General features: G+C 36.4%; 1 protein-coding gene across 1 annotated transcript in view; it reads right to left on the bottom strand.

Moving 5' to 3' along the window:
• Nucleotides 1-4591: 4591 nt before the first annotated feature.
• LOC149838608 (trafficking protein particle complex II-specific subunit 120 homolog) overlaps nt 4592-20831 on the bottom strand; it is a 36782-nt gene continuing 20542 nt past the window's right edge. The window contains exons 7-10 of the mRNA XM_090006697.1: nt 11403-11695; nt 7164-8041; nt 5628-6593; nt 4592-4982 (exon numbers count right to left, since the gene is read on the bottom strand). Coding sequence (XP_089862823.1) covers nt 4762-4982; nt 5628-6593; nt 7164-8041; nt 11403-11695 — 2358 coding nt within the window. The 3' untranslated portion in view covers nt 4592-4761. The remainder of the gene's footprint in view (nt 4983-5627; nt 6594-7163; nt 8042-11402; nt 11696-20831) is intronic.

A 20831-nucleotide genomic window follows, 5' to 3' on the forward strand; every position in this document is an offset into this window, starting at 1 on the left:
ATTAATTAAAAAGCACTGGATATATACATAAAGAAGTAATTAATTAAAAATATTAAATATTTACACAAAAAAGAAATTAATTAAAAAATATTGAATATACACATAAAGAAATAATTAATTAAAAATTATTGGATATGCACATAAATAAGCAATTAATTAAAAACATTGAATATGCATACAAAGAAGCAATTCATTAAACAATACTAGATATATATATATATACATATTGTTATTTGTAGTGCCGCCTATTGTGGCCAACCTCACCACATACACTGCACTTGTATGGCACAATATTCATGTGTTTTATTCTCCGTCTATTAACCTTGGGTCGCCCTGCTTTGCGAACCTCTTTTGGTAGATAGACAACTATAAGAGTAGGTAGAGCGATGTGTGAGACGTTATCCATTGGGAAGAATGAATACTGATTATATGCAACTTAATATTATTCAACTTTGAACTACTTGTCACAATAATCCTCTGGTAGGTTGCCCTTATACAAAATACATGTGATCGCATCTTCGGAAAGAATCCCGCTAACCTATCACTCTTCACAAGAGCACAAGTGCCTCTAAATATCAACACTATAACCATGAGATCATTCATAAGCTTTGCAATATTATCGGAGGTAATGCATTACTTGTACATACATTTGTTGTGCCTTTTTCTTCAGTTCCTCTAGCTTTTCTTTGACCTTCGGCACCCCCAACCTCTATCATATGCTGCCCTGCAATCTTTCTTTTCTCAAAAAGTTTCATCAGCATGAAACAAAACTTTTTAATAAGTGGAATTAGGAGCTTGCCATGTATGGCAAGAATCCATAAATTAAAGTTTTTCACTATATTAGATGTTAAACAAGCATAGTTTTTTGCTTGAAAGTGACAGTTAGCCCAATGTTTCAAATCCACGTTAGTGACAATATAATTGTATGCAGATGTGCTTTGTTCTTTAACTTTATCAAGAAAATAATTACATTATTGTTTTATGGTTGCTCAAGTCACAATCCACCAAAGTGCACTGAGTGGCGAACCAATTTTTTTCGAAAAGTTCACCATCAAATACTTTATGCAAAATTCAACATGACATGTAGGCCATGTGTAGTGGACAATATATTTTAAATATGAATGTCTATCTAAGCTAACTGTCAATATTCATCTCTTTAAACTCATCGAATTGTATGAATTCGTGTTTTAATATCTCTAAAAATCATGACCATGAATCTTTGGATTCCTTATCAATAACTGCAAATATTATCGAAAACATCTCACTGAAAGGATCAATACTATAAGTCGATAACAATAAACATGTGTATATTCCTTTTAAGAATGTATCATCTACCATAAGAACTGGAGGGCATCCTTTAAAAAATCATTGATGCTTAGCCGAAAGGATAAGAACATGTACTTAAATCGATCTTTTTTATTGGTCTTAATATACCCTAGCGATCATCGGTTAGCATTCATTAGATGATCCAAATAGGCAGAAAGCATATTGAAGGATTGTTCGAATGAACCATATAATACAGTCTTAGTGTGTTCTCGTTCACGTCATACTTGATTGTAAATAACCTTCAGACATTTCTTATGGTTGATGTCATTCATGATTTCTCTTAGAGTTATCTTTGGGTTATCGTGCATGTGTTTATGAATAACACTTGAAATCCACTTAGAAAGTATATTTTGCACTACAAGGTTGTCCAGTGATTCATCATATGTATGCTCTCTATCATATCTCTTTACTTGAAAGAAACTCGCTTCACGTATTTTTATGTAATGGATCTTTCAAGAGCAATCAACCGTCATATGAGTGTTCTTCCTCGTGCATACGATAGTAACTCTGTTATTGCAGCTCTTTAAGAATTTTTCTTTATAGTTTTTCTTGGTCATATGATCTTTCAAAAACTCATGACAGTGCTGGAGATCATTAAACCTTTTTGTCTAAAGCAATTTTTTGATCGTTTGAGTGTGTTGATAGCCATTAGAATTGTTCACAATCATTCAGCTTTTTATTACACAATTGCTCATACAAATCAGATGTCTCTGCTTAAATGATTTTCAATTGCTCTTCATTATATGAGTACCCATTGAACAAGAACCAAGGGTTCACATTCTCCAATGTCATTGGTGCATTGCTTTTACTCTCTCTTATCGACATAGTATGCCCATCATCATTGATATCATCTAATTCTGCACTGTCAAGATCACTGTTATTACTAATTGATTGTTTGGTTTCATCAAGTATATCAAAATTCATTGTATATATCACTTCATTTGCTTTCATGCATGCATCATTCCTGTATTTCTAACATTCAAAATTAACCATCAAAATGTCATATTCATCATCACACCTACATCTTAACCATAAATTATATCAAAATTATAACTTATACCTAGCATTGTCATATGGTTGGGAAGGTTGCATGACATTTAGATTACTACAATGAATATCATTGGCATTGGTTTGCCCATATGGTTCTACATCCTTTGCAGTGATCTATTGATCATGTACAACATCAATATCGTTCACTCTTTAGGACAGTTGGATAATCGGCAAAGGACTCATATCGATAGATGGTGCTTAAGATAGATGTGTATTTCTACGGGATTCACATCATTTCATTGATCAACTACTCATTGTTTAACTACCCATTCATTAACTGTGTATACTTTCAAGTAAATATCATCACTAAATAACATTGATTCTACATTATCATCATCTTCAACATCTATCAACATTTCATAGTTGTTTGGAGAATAGCTATACCGGAGGGTGAAAGCCACATATCCAATTTTACGAGACATTAAAGCCACAAAATTCTTAAATGTAATATTTTTAAAGACCACTATAGATTTTTAATTAGTATAATCAGACATACGGTAATATACTTTAGTCTTTTTAGACAGCATCATTGACTACCTACAACAACCATGATAATGTAATTTAGCCCTTTTAATGCTTATGCATAGTGAACCCTAGCACCATTATGGTAACATAAAAACAACTTATATTAACTAAAAGACAAACAAATAATCATAAATTATCTGCAAAAATATATATTTTTATAAAAAAATCATAAACATAATAAACCCTAAACTCGATCATAAGGATGATACCGCAACCTCTTAGGAAATACGCATGGGGATACACAGGTATATATTGTATGGAACTCACCTTTTAAAACTGTAGATGGAAAAGTTGATCATAAGGATGATACTGCAACTTCCTCGGAATGCAGAAATCACTGCAAGGGTTCTAAAAAGAAGTTTTTTGCAGACACAAACGAGAAGAAACCCTAAAACAAAAACAAGTATATATGTATGATTCGACAAAATTGCAACTATTAAGAAAAACTGTATATAATAAAAATTTCACAAATATGTAAGTAGCATATTCGTGATTTTGTTGATTCCCTTTAAGTGGAGTTTCACACATAAATTTATGTGATTTCAACATGCGTGTGAAAGTATGTTATTTGCGAGAGATGTTTCACAAATATTTTTATGCAAAAATATTTATTATATGGGAAAGAGTGATAGTTGTGATTTTGGTGGTTTCAGTTTCAACTAGATTTTGCAAATAAATTTATGTGAGTTCGTTAGGTCTAAATTTGCATAAATAAACCTATGATTCTGGATTTAAGTGATTGTTAGACATATTCGATAGGCGATACAATTTTATCGTAAAAATGCACACTTTCACGGTTGTGAAGGATAAAAGTGTCCTAACAATGTCAGATATTTGCAATTTTGAACATCGAAAGAATATTGAAAATTGCAGGGTTTTTATGAAATTGCATCAAATTAACCAAACAATACAATCATTTTTCGCTATTTTATTCAATCTTACTAGATAGATGTGTTCAACATGGTTTGTTTGCTAAGAATCAAACATTGAAACAAGATATTTTGATTTAAAAATATGATTTTTTTGAGTCATGAAATTTCAGTCTATTGTAGGCTGTTGATTTTTGAAACCCTTAAAAAATCTGTTTACATGTCACAAACACATGATTCAAAAGTTATTTTTTACTAAAAAAAATCTTGTAAATCACATTCATAAGGTCCCAATTACAAAAGAAAAATCTAAAAAGAAATGAAGAGAGAGATTACGCTTTTTAACTCATCAATAGTTTCTTACATAAGAACACCGTTGACGAAGTGTGGTAGTAACTTTGATGATGAAGAATTAGGTTTCTTTTCTTTTTTTCCCGTTTGACTCTCACAGTTTTCTTTTTTTTGGATAGGCAAATTAGAGGATAATCCACTGTGTGGTTCGAACCCAAGACTCCTCGGTTATCATAGTGCGACCAAACCATCCAGCTATCTCATTCGATCCTGCATGCCTGGAACAGTTAAGCAGGAAAACTTTGCAAAAACGTACCACCTTTAGGATTCTTATAGTCACGGAAGCAACCAATCATGTACAGATTCTGAAAATGGCATTTCAATAGATTTTAAACAAATCCGAGGACAAATTCAAGGGCAGTTCGCTTCTATTTTCATTCTCATGCATTCATGTGTAATTGTACAGTAGGGCCTGAGAAGCACAGCAACCTTATGGGAATTGGGAAACCTATAATTTACAAGAAAAATACACAAATTATTACCGTAATAAACATGAATGGTGACAATAGAATTCTTCAAGCGAGAGATCATACATTTGGTGCCATGAGGACATTGCTTTCCACAGCAAAGGGAAAAGGAGGGTAATTTGGGATCCAAAAATGATCAAAGAAAGCACGAGGGTGGGGGCCGGTTAACTGCTTCAAGTTCTCCCACACACACACACATGGAATGGTGCACCACTACAAAATATGGGTTCATCAGGAGAATCCGTTCTCGCACGCGCTCTGAGGATCTCATTGGTGTCATCAATGACAGCAGCACCCAGTAGCGTGTACTCACCAGGCACAAGGAAATATAAGGAGAATGAATGGGCTACCTCTTTGAGTGGGGGAACCTCCATGCTGATCCCGGATAAGACACCTTGAGGCATAGCAAAGAAACACAATGTGAGAAATAAGCAAGCATCAAACAGAGAAAAAAAAAAGATCAGAATAATAGCCATAAGAAAATGCCCATAGATCATGGTTAATTCAGACCCATTCATACAAATACTTTGAGCAGGCTAAGTTTACGAAGCTCCCTCTTGAATCAAACACTTACAAAATCAGCTCAAATTAAAAAAACAAAAGATGCACACAAGACAATAGGACTAGGGTTATATACAAGCCGAGCTAAGCCTGAGAAGAGCAAGCTCAAGACCATTGAGTATATTTAAGCTTCACAATCTATCATCTACCTCATACAAACCCACATAAGGACTACAAGACAAAATTTCCAATTTAAAACATTAAAATAAATATATATATCTTAGTGACAGCTTAAGAGTTGTGATTAACATTATTAACATTACTAAGAAGTGTCAGATATACATAGATATCATAAAAACATTATTTCAAATATATTCAAATTTTAAAAAGGGGCCTAGTTTCATGATCAAGTTCAGCTCATTTATTAAAGAGAGTGAGATTGAGCCAAGACAAAGCTTCTCGTGAGAAACTTGGCTTCCCCTTTTAATAAATCTAGAAAGGAAAAATTGGCACATGTTGCTATGATGAAAAGTTATACCAGCCCAAAGAACGGTAGTCTTTCTTCCCTCAAAGCAATTTTCTCCAGCTACATCTCTGCAACTGATACTGAGTTTCATCCTGATGATCTCCCTTGTGTTATTCCGAACAAGAAGTTCCATAGGAATCATAGTGTGTGTCAGTATGGAACCTTTGGTACTTGCATTACTTCTTGTGGTTACAGATTCGTCAGTGTAATCAATATGATTGTTGGCATCAATATCTGCCAAAATGTGTTCCTTCGTAGAAACCCTAAATCCAAATGTTAAAGGGTCAGGTAGCAAAATGTCCATAACTGAAGTCTGCATTGCAGCCTGGATCGCATCCTTAATGTTCAATTCTCCAAAACCATTCCGGCCAGAATGCCATCTTACTTTTATTCTTGAAGTTAGATTCTTGATAGAGGCATTTAATTCAGCCTTGGTATGCCTTTCTGTAATTGATGAATTGCTAAAAGCCTCACCTTGCTGAGGTTCTTTCCCAAAAAACGATCTATCAAGAACAGGTAGTTTGAAGTGTTCAAGTGGTATCAGTATTCTGGCTGAATAGTCCCTGTCTATTCTAGTCTTGTGATAATCGAAGTCAGCACTTTCATTGTCAATAAACTCCAAGGTTTGCCCATTCCTATGACTTTCTAGTTGAACACATACGCTGACCTCAAACATGACAGCAGTTGGATTAGACAGCTCAAGTTCAAGAAGATGAAGACCCCAGCTTCCTCTATAGGGATCAATCTTAACCAAGCTACCAGTTTTGCCTCTTGTGTCAACACCACCATCACTTTTCTCTTCATGAGCAGGTTTAGGAATTGTTTCTGTTACATGGGCAGGAATTTCCATAGATAGTAGGCGAGCCTTAACAAGAGACAATCCTTGTAAAACACATATATTCAATGGAACAACAAGGCGTCTACCAGGAGGAAGGACATGCTCATTGGTTTGGCCTTCATTTACAGCTTCCAGCGGCCCTGAAATAATAGGGTACTAAAACATCACAAGAATGAAAATAGAAATGAGATCTGAATCAATAATCACCTGAAAATGGATTGCTTAAAATGGGCCGAGGTTGATCAAAATTGACAGACAAAAATAAAGCCTTAGCAATACCAGTCCAGAAGTTGGCCATGACCTAAAATTAGAAAATAGTCTGGTAACAAAAGTTATAACATGGAAATGTGATGATACATTCCACTATTTTAACAATCAACATGTTCCTAACAGTTAAAAGGTATCAATCTACAGAAACCATTAACTTAGATCACTAAAAGAATACCAGTAGACATATTAGACATCTCCTGGTGATACATAAGAGTTATAAAATGGTTTGCTATACAGTTTTTTAATTTCTCAGTGAGAAACAAAGTACAGAAAATATTAAACAAGATTACAAGACTATCAAATGTCCATGACCGAAAAATTATGATTGAGGACCTGTACAGGCAAGTCAAATGATGCAATACAACCCATTCAAGAAGAAAGTGAGACATGCAGATCAACTCAAACAAACATGATCATCCATAAGATAATGACTCATCTACCTGCATAATGAATAACCAACAAGGGGCTGCTTCCATCCTTGGAAATCCTCCCACTGCTTCCAGATATATTTTTGTTAGCAACATTATCATAATCCAGCAAACTAAGTTGCCAAGCTTTTATTGTTACAGGTATTGTGACTTCTGCACCAGGCTTCAAAGGGAGCACAGATTTGAGAGTTTCATATGAAACTGACAAAATAGAATCTTGATTCTTACCAGAAAAAGAAATATGTGCCTGTTCAACAGGAACAGTCCCTGCATTTGCTATGCTTACACAAACATCACGAATTTCACCTTCATACAACATGGCAGCATCACCACCTCCAACAACATGAGAAACTAATAGTGGCAAGGAAGGTACCACGGATATACTTGGAGTAAGCACCTTCCTAAACTTCAATGACCCACAGCTGCGAAAAGGATCAGAAAGTACAAGACCTTGTGTGGCACCAAGTAACAAGTTGTCAACATCTTTGAAAAGGTGCTCCGTTATTATACCAAAACAATGAACTATGCACCCTGGAACTGTCAATGAACCAACAGAAGTTGGAACGCCAGATAATGAAATAAGCTTTGCTGAATTAGGAGGAAGAGAAACACTTGTTGGAAAAGCATCAAAATTTCCAGAATGAACTGAGAGGTATATGCTATCAACAGTTAAGTCAAATGCACATGGATTTGCCAACTCGACCAACACTTGAACTGGTTCTCCAACTATCCAAATCAGGTCCTGTTTGTTTCCATCATTTGATTCTCCTTTGCTGAAAGGTGTATAGATAAAAGGACCAGTAGGAACAGACCCTGTCCACCACTCCTCTTTTGCTGGATTCCGCTTTACAATATCCATTTGTGAAGGATGTACAGGAAATGAATGTAACCTAGGAAACAGTTAAAACCATACACAGGAATGTAAGTATTAATAATTTGAAGCAAGCCACTATGCATTAATACAGATACATCCTTCACAATATCACAAATTGCATGACTTGTAGCATAAGATGTATTTTCACATCAGACTGAGGATCACTACAACGTATCAGGAATCCAAAGAAAGTTTTTCATGTGCCCTAGAATGATACACACCATTTGCCATTTTTTTTCTTCAGAATAGCAACGAACTGCAAAATTCATATTAAGTTAACACAATATTTTCTAGATAGAAGAAAAAGCAAGTGAGACATTCAAGAAACAGGCCCTCCTAAAATTTCCATATGCGGTAATCCATCATATAGCGCATATGTTTACATGCATGATCTCTCTTTTGAGAGAAAGATAATGGATGCACACACATTTTTTATGCAATATAGCATCTTTCAGTTTTAATCTAAATATTGTGACACTACATGTACCTTGTTGACAAGGATTTGATCATACACCCAATGAATGAAGCAACAGACACCACAGGTACTCTTTGGATGCTCTGTGTGTGTGTGCGAACGTGCATGCACACACGTGTATTTATGCAACTGTTCCATTTAGACTTTAAATGTTCACCAGAAAGTTCATTAAATAGATGTGATGGGATGATGAGGTGACAAGACTTCACATAAAGACAAGGATAGCATATAAAGGGGCACCTATGTCACAGGGATTCGGCTAGCAGGGTGCTGCACCCGCGTCGACGCGACGCGATGCGGGTGCGGCCAACCCGACCCTGGGTGCAGTCAACGCACCCAGGGTCATTTTGGTCCAATTTTTTGGACTTAAAAAAAATTGCCAAGATTTTTTTTTTAATATATGTCACAGGGATTCTCCAACTAGGTGCCGCACCCGCACCCGATGCGGTCAACCTGACCCTGGGTGCAGTCAACGCACCCAGGGTCATTTATGTCCAACTTTTGGACTTTATATATATATATATATATATATATATATATATATATATATATATATATATATATATATATTTTTTTTTTTTTTTTTTTTTTGCCGCACCCTCGCACCCGGGTTTTTTGGAAGTGCCGCATCCCCGGACCCGCACCCATGTGACATAGAGGGACCCAATCCCTAAGGCAAGAACCAACCCAACTGGTCTCAAATCTGTGCCATTTGATATTGCCTAAGGTTTGATTGTTCTCCAAATCAAACCATGAAAACATAAGTAGTTGGAAGATCCTACTGTTTGTTTCCTTCTAAATATCCAAGCAGACAGCGAAAACGCCGAAAAGCCATAACTGCCAGACCATCTACCTTCGTTTACCCTAGTCTACATTCATCTATCCAGGATAACCTCTCCATATGTTATTTTCATCAACGCATATGATATGACATGCATAATATTGGAATCTATGTTGCCTGGATACACATACGAGTGTCAATCTCGAAAATGAGTACAAAGCATCAACATGTCGAGCCTTAAAAAACTAGATACATGGACATGACCACACACACACACACTCTCTACGTGTATATATAGAAAAAGTGGTAGCTGTGCAACCCTTAGGTGCGCAGCTACCAGCACAAACAGATGGGCTGTCCATCGCGGCCTTGATGGATGGCCCATGCAAAAGTGCACGTTTTTGCAAGGTTTTTTCCTTTTAGCGACAGTCAAAACACTGTCACTAAAGGCCTCAATTACCGCTGGGGCCTTTAGTGACTGACTTCTGACTGCGCTAAAAATAAAAAAGCAGAAAATGCATGTTTTTGCACATTTTCCATTTTTTTGTGGTTGTCCATTACACTGTGCATGCACTATATATATATATATATATACATATATATATGGGAAAACATTTGATAAACTTGAGTGTATCACAATGGTGATATGCATTGTCTGATAACATTCTGGTGTAGGATTCGCTGGAAGGGTGACATCGGCCCCATCTTGATAGTTTCCAGACATTCTGACTCTGAAATGGTACAAGTCAAACGGATGGTTGGTTTCAAGTCAAACTGAGTTTATATTTGTCTCAATCATTGGAATTAAGGACATCCAGGTAGATAAATCCGTAGATGTCCTAGTGTTTCTAACCATGATAAGACAAAAACACTGACAGAGGACAAGGCACCCTTCAAGATGATGTTCATTTCACCAGATTCTGGCATCCAGATCGCCCGGAAATGCTAGTTTATAGGGCTGCCTATACAATTGAGTGTATAAATATGTATGTATGTGTGTATGCATATATGAAAAAGAGAGAATTGAATCATCTATGGGATGTACAGAAGACATCAAGTTCAGACTCAAGTATTTCATTTTCTTTATTGATCATTGATGATTTATATGAACATGAACTTGTAAAGATTGAGATGCTTCATAATTCAAGACAAAAAACAACAAACCTTACATATTCTAGATGTCTGGTCCAACTTTTAGTCCCAAGAAGGTAAACACAAAGAAGCCTGAAGGTTCTAACATCAATCGATATCAATACTCTAAAGTGTCCTCATCAAAGATTACATATTCAACTAGGGTTCATCTAGTGTCATGCTTGTTGGCTACAAGCATGTAGTTGCATCACTATATCTTGGTGAAGGAAAACCTCCTTCAATCCAAAGGTAAGTGTGTGTACACATTTCTTCAAGTGTCCAAGACCCAACATGAAGTGTCGATGTCTCAAATGGTGTCAGATCCGTCTGTGCTCAAAAAAATGTGTGCCCCAACAGTGCCAAGGGATGATGGTGTCCCTATTGAAGTACAGCTGTCTGACACCATACACTGAAAGCCCCAAAGTGTCTAAGTAACAAAGATTAGACTTCTGAATGTTTTTGCCAAGTACAAAAAATAATTCAATCACAACATCAGTCTGTATGTATAAATAAAATCAACATGGGAACAATCTTCATGACATTGATGCTACTGTTTTCTTTGGTTATCTAAAAAAATCATCGGAAATAAAATGAAAATAGCAGTATCTTCCTTACATTGATGTTATTGTTTTGAAGCATACTTCAGCCTTTGAAAGAAAATAACCGTTTAGAATTTATCACATGGCACAACTTCAACATCTCAGTTTCCTTCCCTCTTACCACATCATGACTCTGGGGAAACTGAGATGCACATAATCGTAATAAGATAGCCAATTGCTTAATATTCTTCGTATGATATGCATATATTTCATGAAACTCCAGAATTTTAAGAAAGACTAAATAGTGGAAGAAAAACACGTTCCAGAACATAATAACTAAAAGAAATGCAGATACGGCATCATTCGCATAAAAAAACAAACAATAAAAGAGGCTATTCTGTGAAGGAATTTTAATCCATGAATATTTTCATGTATGGATAAAACAACATACCGGATAAATGGAAGAGCAGGATCAGCACACCGAGTTCCGGAGGGGATTCTCTCTGCTGAATTCGCAAGTGCACCAGCAAGGCCACTTTGACCAGAGGGAGTGATAAGAGGATAGTAAGACCTAAGAAGGCGAGCTGCTGCACTCCATGCAGCAAGAGGATCACCAGCACGAACAGCAGATAGCAATATCTCTCTAAGAACGACCATTTGGATAGTACTCCAGTGTGATTCAAACAATCCAACTACTGATTGAGAATGGTTTTTTCCGCTTTCAGGATTGCATGAATGTATCTCCTTCATGTTAAACAAAGAATAACATAATCCAGTAAGCCAAGACAATCAGACTGGTCATTGCACATCGCAATGACACAAGAGAACTTCCCCCAGTTAAAGCCTTAATATTTAGTGTAGGAGATCTTTTGGTTTCACTATCATCACTCATTGTCTGTACTGGACCATATTTTGATGGAAAGAGTATGAACATACTCATAGGACTACATATGAAATGATTTAACATATACAAAAGGGATGAGGACTAAAGAAGCTAGGAAAAAAAATCCATTGACTAATTAGTTTAAAAACTTAACACTGAAGAACCAAAAAGAAAAAAAGGATAGATTCCTTGGAAAGGTTACAGTAGCAAAAGTTATTTAACTACTACAACTGTCTTTGCAAAACAACGGGCCACCTTCCCATGTAGGAATATGAAGGACTATCTATGTCACAGAGACTCCACTTTTACTTAAGTATGCTATTTTTTAAAAGAAGTCGTCATTCACGACTGGGTTTGGATCTCGGGATTCAGACCCAACTCGGTTTTATTTAAGCACATGTTCATTAATGGCATACCGTAACTTTAACCTGTTGTGTAATGGGTATTTTTGTACCCTAATAATTTTTTTTTAATTAATGATATGCAGGCGCGAGGCAAAAAAACAGACTATGCAGTAAAAACTGTTCTGAAAAAAAAAATAAGAATTCAATCAGTAAGAAGCACGTTACTTTGAGAATAACGTGTTTTCTTTTCCAAATGAGAAGAAATCCAAAGCAGAGAGGGAATAAGTTCAAAAGCGATATCAGTCAATCAAGACAGATCTGAGATCACGTCCAGATCAGAATCTGATCTGACGTCAATTTGGAAAAGCAGAAAGAACAAGTTTAACGTGATTTCAACCTTTGAAATCATGCATATATCAAATCCGATATTGCGTGATTATGTAAACTTGTTGTTTGGGTGAAATTACGTGAAGCAATATGAAAGGAAGAACCATAAGAGAAAAAGAAATCAGGGAAAGAAAGAATGTTAACGTGAGCAAATCCAAGATTTTGGATTGTGGAATAAAAGAAAGGAATGATAAAAAACAATAGATACCATAGAAAGAGACAAGGCAGAAAGAATGGATATGAACTGATAAAGAGATACCTCAGAAGAAGACAAAGAAACTTGGATGGATGCTCATAAGAAGAACATGATCTTCAAGGTTGGATCTTCCGCTCTCATACCATGTTAGAAAATGGTATTCTACCATTCAATCACAAGAAGAGGAGTAAAAAGGAGAGAGAGAGATGTTGGTGGCTGCAGAAAATCCAATCAAGGTCTGTGGTATTGGCTTTCCATTAAGTATATGCTGGTACAATTATTAGGGTACGAAAATACCCATTACACAACAAGTTAAAATTACAATATGCCATTAATGAACATGTGCTTAAATAAAACCAAGTTGGGTCTGGATCCCGAGATCCAAACCCAGTTGTGAATGACGACTTCTTTTCATCCTCCCTCAAGTTGTACATGGTTTTGAACCATGAACAACTTGCCTTTTAACATCCAAAATGTGTCCATGATAAGCCCTTTTATAAACAAGTCAGCAACTTGATCAGAGTCCGAACGAATTATGGTTCAATTTCCTTCTCTTCGACCTTCTGTCTTATAAAATGTTGATCAATTTCAATATGCTTGGCACAAATGTGGTAGATAGGATTAAATGACATATTGATAGCACTTTGATTGTCACATAAGAGAATGCATTTAGATATTGATTCTCCTACTTCTATCAGCAGGTGTCTGATTCATGTTACTTCAGCTGTAACAGTTGTCATTGATCTATATTCAGCTTTTGTGCTCGACCTGGCTATAGCCTTTTATTTCCTACTACTCCAGGAGACAAGATTTAGGCCAATGAAAAAACAGTATCCTAAGACTGACCTACGCTCATTTGGATCTCCTACCCAATCTGCATCTGTGTAAGTAAGAAGTTCATGCATGTGATGGTCATGCATACTCCTTCTGTACAGAAGACCATCTCCAATAGTTCCCTTCAAATATTGAAGAATGCGTTTAAGAGCTTTCATATGCCCAATATGTGGTTCATGCATGAATTGAGATACCTGATTAACAGAATAGACAATATCAAGTCGAGTGAAGGTGAGATACTAAAGCATTCCTACTATCCTGCGATATCATGTAGGGTCCTCATACAAATCTTCATCTTGAGAACTGAGTTTCTAATGAAGTACATTGGGTGTGCTTAGAGGCTTGCAATTTGTCATACCCGCCTTGCTAAGAATATCAATGGTATACTTATGTTAGATAAGTGTCATGCCTTCAGTAGTCCTATCAGCTTCTACTCCAAGAAAATATCGCAGTTTACCAAGATCCTTCATCTTGAATCTATAGTTCAGGAGTTCTTTAACCTGTTCAATATGTTCATTAGAGTTACCTGTAATGATAATGTCAACTACATATATCAATAACAGGGTAATTATATCTTTGCATTTGAATATAAAAAGAGAATGATCAAGAAGAGACCGACTAAAGCCATACATTTTTACTTCAAGAGAAAAACTGTCAAATCAAGATCGAGATACCTGCTTCAAACCATATATAGCTTTCTTTAACCTGCACATGTATTCTTTGTAGTTCCCTTCTGCATACCCAGTGGGTTGCTCCATGTATACTTCCTCCTTCAGAGTTCCATGTAGAAATGTATTTTTTACATCCAGTTGATTGAGAGTCCACTGGTGCTCAACAACCAATGATAGTATGATTCGGATAGTACCCATTTTCATGATCGGACTGAAGGTCTCATCGTAGTTTTGTCTTTGCTCCTGTGTGAAGCCCTTGGCAACCAGTCTAGCCTTGTATCGCTCAATAGTACCATCCAGCTTATACTTTATTTTATACACCCACTTTGACTCAACCACATTTCGATTGTGTGATCTTGGGACAATATCTCAAGTGTCACATTCATGAAGAGCCTTCATTTCTTCATTCATAGCTTCAATCTATCTCTTAGAAATTACTACTTGATAAAATGTTATGGGTTGATCTTCCTTACTTAAAGAGGTTAAGAAGAGTTGAAAATGCATCGTGAAATTCTCATAACTAACCCGCCTATCAATAGGATGTCGAGGCCGGGTGAACAGAGGATGGAATAAAAACAGAAGGAGAATTCACCTCCTGATTAAAGCTGGGGAGTATCTTCTTCTCACGTCGAGAGCAAACAATGCCTTTATACCTTTCGAGGGCCAATAGTGGTTCAAAAATCACACTTTCCTGAGTCTTTTGTGCAGCATCAGACACGTTTCCCTCATCTCTTTGATTACATCCTGAAGAATAAACATCATCAACACTAGAACAGAGATCTGAGTTCAACCAAGGGTAATAAACTTCAATTTCAGGAGAAGTGTTAACATTATAGTCAAAATTTAATTCATTAAATACAACATTCCTGGATATTTTGATATGCTTGCTCACGGGATCATAGCATCTGTACCCTTTATAATCATCAGCATACCCCACAAATCTGTACTTTAAAACCTTATCATAAAACTTGTGTCGCATTGAACTGTCAACATGAACATAACATAAACACCCGAATACACGCAAATCATGATAATTTGGATGCACACTATGCAAAGAAAAATAGCGTGATTTATTTTCGAAGATGGTCATGGGCAATCGATTTATGACAAAAACCGTTGAATGAAAAGCCTCTGCCCAGAAGGTAACTGGAAGGTTACTATCATGCATCATGCTCATTACACTCTTGACAATATGGTGATGCTTTCATTCAGCATTCTCGTTATGTTGATGTGTATGAGGACAAGACACATGCCTACTTGTTCCATTTGTCTGGAGAAAATTAATAGCCATTTGAAGAGAATTCACCCCCTCCATCACATTGGAAACAAATAATATTCTCAGAGAATTGATTTTGAACAAAAGAATGAATATTTTGAAATAACTTGAAGGTTTCAGATTTACATTTCATAAAGAAAATTCATGTGTATCGAGAATAGCTATCAACAAAAATGAGATAATATCTAGTGCCAGACTTGGAAGAAACTGGAGTTGAACCCTAAACATCAGAACAGATAATTTCAAATGGTCTTGAAGCTCTTTTATTAATGGAATGAAATAGAAGAACATGAGTCTTACACTGAAGACAACTAAACATTTTTATTATCGACACTTAAATTTAGACTTGACTTGAGAATAAGACTGCTTGAAAACAAGCTTATCAATAAAACGACTACTACAATGACCCAGACGACCATGCCAAAGATTCGGCTCAATACATTCAGAAAGACTAAAAACACTCTCAAGAGGAACTGAAGAAGATGGTGATGTGAGCTTCAAGGTGGAATCAACAACAGGTCGAACATGAGTGGAAGGATTCTCTTGGAACACGTACATATTCCCTTGTCGTTTTCCTTCCGCGAACGTTTCTCTCGTGTGAAGGTTCTTGACACGAAAAGAAAAATGAGTAAACCCAACTGAAACATTAATGTCATCTACAAACTTAGAGACAGAAACAATATTTTTCTTGATATTAGGAGCATGAATGACATTTGAAAGATCAAGAGAATAGTTAGACATAGGAATTACAGAGTTTTCAATATGCGAAATATGGTGGTGAGACTCATCTCCAGTAACTATACTATTTATACCAATATAAGAAACAAGATTTAGAAGCTTACCAGCATCACCAGTAACATGAGTGGTTGCACCGGAATCAACATACCAAGTCGTCATACACCTCAACATGGTGGTTCAAAACCATGTACAACTTAAGGGAGGATAAAAAGTTGTCATTCACAACTAGGTTTGGATCTCGAGATCCAGACCCAACTCAGTTTTATTTAAGCACATGTTCATTAATGGCATACTGTAATTTTAACCTATTGTGTAATGGGTATTTTCGTACCCTAATAATTATACCAGCATATACTTAATGGGAAGCCAATACTGCAGACCTTGATTGGGTTTTCTGCCGCCACCAGCATCTCTCTCTCCTTTCTACTCCTCTTCTTGTGATTGAATGGTAGAATACCATTTTCTAACAATTTTTTCCCCTAAAATTCTTACCCTGAATAGTGATAGAAATGGTAAATATGTATCTAGTGACCTCAAAATTTTTTTGCATGATAATGCCAATTTGCATGAATTGAGTTGTCCTAGGACACTAGCTCAAAATGGTGTTGCCTAAAGGAAACACCACCATATTGTTGATACAACACTCACTATGATGATAGAGTCCGGATTAAGTTTGGATATGTGGACCGAAACATTTCATTGTGCAGTATATCTTATAAATCATATGCCTTTAACATCACCGGAGGGGGAATCTCCTTATTTCATGTTATATGGAATTCAACCAGACTATGATAAGTTAAGAGCTTTTGGAAGCTTATGTTATATGATTGCGGACTTGTCTCAACGAAATAAATTGTCTCCCAAAGCACAGGTATGCAAATTCATTGGTTATGCTGATGAATACATGGGATATAGGTGCTATAATCTGGAGACCAAGCAGGTAGCCATATATAGACATGTCTTTCATGAGGACAATTGTAAAGATGCCTTGACTAGTCATATGGAACAGCATTTGGAACCTGAGCATTTAAAGAGTTTGTGGCCATCAAATGAAGTCAGGCTTGATCCTATTGATGTGCCTAAAGATGTATAGCAGAAATGAGACCAGCGTGCTAATGATGAAACCAGCAAATCAAGTAAACCTCTAGAAGTATTTCCCTTCTTTCAAAAAGTATACCACAGAAGAAACCAGCATAATTTAGTGATTGGAAAGCAATCTGATCAGATTTGAGGGTGTGAATAGGCCGGGACTGTTACTTCGAGTGTTTCACAGGCTAATGGACATCATACTGATCATGCTGGTCATTGAATGAACATGCCGAACAAGCTGGTGATTTCCATGGGCAGCATGCTGGATCATTACCTTCAAAATATGATGCTACTAAGGAAGTTGTGAATAATTCTTCAAATCAAATCAGCTCCAATCAGTAGAGTGGTTCGCGTCAGGATCAGATTTATTCCTTAAGAAGGTCAACAAGATCCAGGCATCCTCTAGATAGGTGAGTAAGTTATGAAACCTTTTCTTTGGAGTTCAAAATTTTTGTAGATGCCTAGGACAGTCAGAAAGAACATAAAACTTTTAATGAGGCAAAAACTGACATGGGGGATAAATACCATGAATAAAGAGATGTGTGTTCTTCGTGAATGTGATACATGGGAAACTATGTCACATGGATGCGGGTGAGGGTGCGGGTGCGGCACTTTGAAAAAACTTGGGTGTGGGGGTGCGGCAAAAATATAAATATATATATAAAGACCAAAAGTTGGACATAAATAACCCTAGGTGCGTTGACCGCACCGGGTGTCGCACCCGTATGCACACCCACGTTGCATCGCGTCGATGCGGGTGCGGCACCCAGTTAGCCGAGTCCCTGTGACATAGATGGGAAATCACTACTTGTCTTCTAAACAAAAATGGGTGTATAAAATCAAGCACAAAGCAAATGGTACAATAGAGAGATATAAGGCATGATTGGTTGTTAAAGAATATACTAAGCAACATGAACTTGATTTTGACAAAACTTTTAGTCCAGTGGTTCGGATGGATACAATTAGAGTTGTCTTGTCTTTGACAGCAATGCATGCTTGGAAACTTTAGCAGTTAGATGTAAAGAATGTGTTCCTACAGGGAGACTTGCATAAGGTGATGTTAGTAGCATTGTCGTTCACCCTAAGAAGGTTATCTATAGTCTTAAGCCAGGTTTAAAACTTTTAGTGCTGCCATTCGCTCATTAGAATTTGTTCGAAGTCAATATGATTATTGTCTTTGTTCACAAGGATGGTAATGATCTCACTATCTTTCTAGTAGGTATGTATATACGGATGAAATTGTTATTACAGGGAACAATCACCAAAGAATAGAGATCATTAAAAGAATTCTACATAAAAGGATTCACATGAAAGACCTTGGGAGGCTGTGCTATTTTCTAAGAGTTCAGGTGGACTATAAAAAAGATTTCTTGATCCTTACATAAAGAAGGTATGCTCTTGATTGTAAGGAAATAAGAGCCTCCAACGATGTTCACCAAATCACAAAAGTGGACACACAAAAGAGCCACAACAAAGTCCACCAAAATACCAAAGTGAATACACAATAAGCCACAAATAGGCTCACGCACAAAACCCACTAAAGGGGTCAACACAAGAGGCTAAAAAAATAATATTTTATTGATATAAATCTATGTAAGAAGCATAACAAATGAAAAGGGGATTCACCCCTATTTATATACAAAATGGAGTCTCCAAAAGAGACGTTGGGAGATATCCCAACGGCTCCAAATAAAGCTGTTGGGTACTCTCCAACGTCTCTTGACTTTAGTCAACATTGTTGACTTCTAACTAAAAGAAAAAGGAACAAGTAAAACTAACCTAATTACTATATATATACACGTATATATATTTACGTTTTTAACATTCTCCCTCAAACTTACGGTTGAATAACCAAAAGTTTGTCTGAGAAAAAGTGAAATCTAGGAGCAGCGAGAGGTTTGGCGAAGAAATCTGTCAACTGATATTCGAAAGTAACATATGGAAGATCAATAGTGCTATGTAGATAATCCTTTTGAACATAGTGACAGTCCATATCAATAGGTATGGTACGTTCATGAAAAGTCTGGTTGCTGACAATATAGATGGAACTTTTGTTGTCACAATACATTTTTGTATGCTCCTTTAATTTGGACTACCATGTCAGCCAACAATTTTCTTAATTAGACCACTTCTATAATGGTTGTAGTCATGGCTTGGTATTCTGCTTCAGATGAAGAAAGAGAGACCTTCTATTGTTTCTTACATCTCCACGAAATCAACGAGTCACTTAAAAACACACAAAAATCAGTTGAGTGTCAGTTGTTGGAGTCACATCTCCAATCAGCATCAGTATAAGCAATTAAATCTAATGATAAAAAAACAGACAAAAAAAGTCCTCGAAAAGCAGAATTTTAATATAGCTAATAATGCGCAAAATTGCTCTCATATGAACAGTGGTGAAAGCACGTTGAAACTGGCTTGTTGTGTGAACTGCATGCGCAGTGTCAGGTCTCGTAATTGAGAGATATGACACTATCCCAACAATTGTTTGTATGGTGTTGGATTTTCAAGTGGTTCCCAATCATAAATCTTTATTTTGACATTTAATACTTCAAGAGTGTCAACATTTTTATCATTAAAGATACCAGACCTCGCAATAACATCCAACGCAAATTTAGATTAAATCAGCGAGTAACTTCTAAAATAATAAGCAACTTCTACAACAACAACAACAACAACTACGCCTTCATCCCAAAACAATTGGGGTCGGCGATATGAACCAACAAAGAAAATCATTTTGGGTCTTCCACATGAATCCTTCTCCTCCAATCATTTTTATCCAATGCCATGTCCTCGGTGAGGTTCAAAGCATTCATATCCTTTCCTATCATCTTCATCCAAGTCTTCCTAGGCCTACCCCGACCTCTTTTAACTAATATATTTTCCCATTTCTCCATCCTTCTAACTGAAGCATCATTAGGCCTTCGCCGAATATGTCCAAACTACCATAAACGATTCTCTTTCATCTTATTTTCAATGGGTGCAACGCCTACTTTCTTACGTATCTCCTCGTTCTGAATCTTATCTTTTATTGTATTTCCACACATCCATCTAAGCATACGCATCTCAGCTGCACTCATTTTTTGAATATGATGTCTCTTGGCAGTCCAACATTCCGTACCATATAGAAAAGTGGGCCTAATAGTCGTCCTATAAAACTTTTCCTTCAACCGCAATGGCATTCTACGATCGCACAACACTTCAGTTGCACTTTTCCATTTCATCCACCCAACCTTTATCCTATGATTTACATCTCCATCAATTTCCCCATACTTTTGAATGATAGATCCCAAATATTTGAAACAATCATCCACCGGTATTTCTTGCTCACCAAGCTTCACTACTTCGTTGCTTACTAAACCGACATTCCATATATTCTGTCTTACTCTTACTCAACTTAAAACCTCTTGCTTCCAATGTCTGTCTCCATAATTCTAACTTAGCATTAACCTCAGCTCTAGA

Source organism: Nuphar pumila, chromosome 5 (assembly GCF_984573655.1).
Source record: "Nuphar pumila chromosome 5, dmNupPumi1.hap1.1, whole genome shotgun sequence".
NCBI classification, from domain to species: domain Eukaryota; kingdom Viridiplantae; phylum Streptophyta; class Magnoliopsida; order Nymphaeales; family Nymphaeaceae; genus Nuphar; species Nuphar pumila.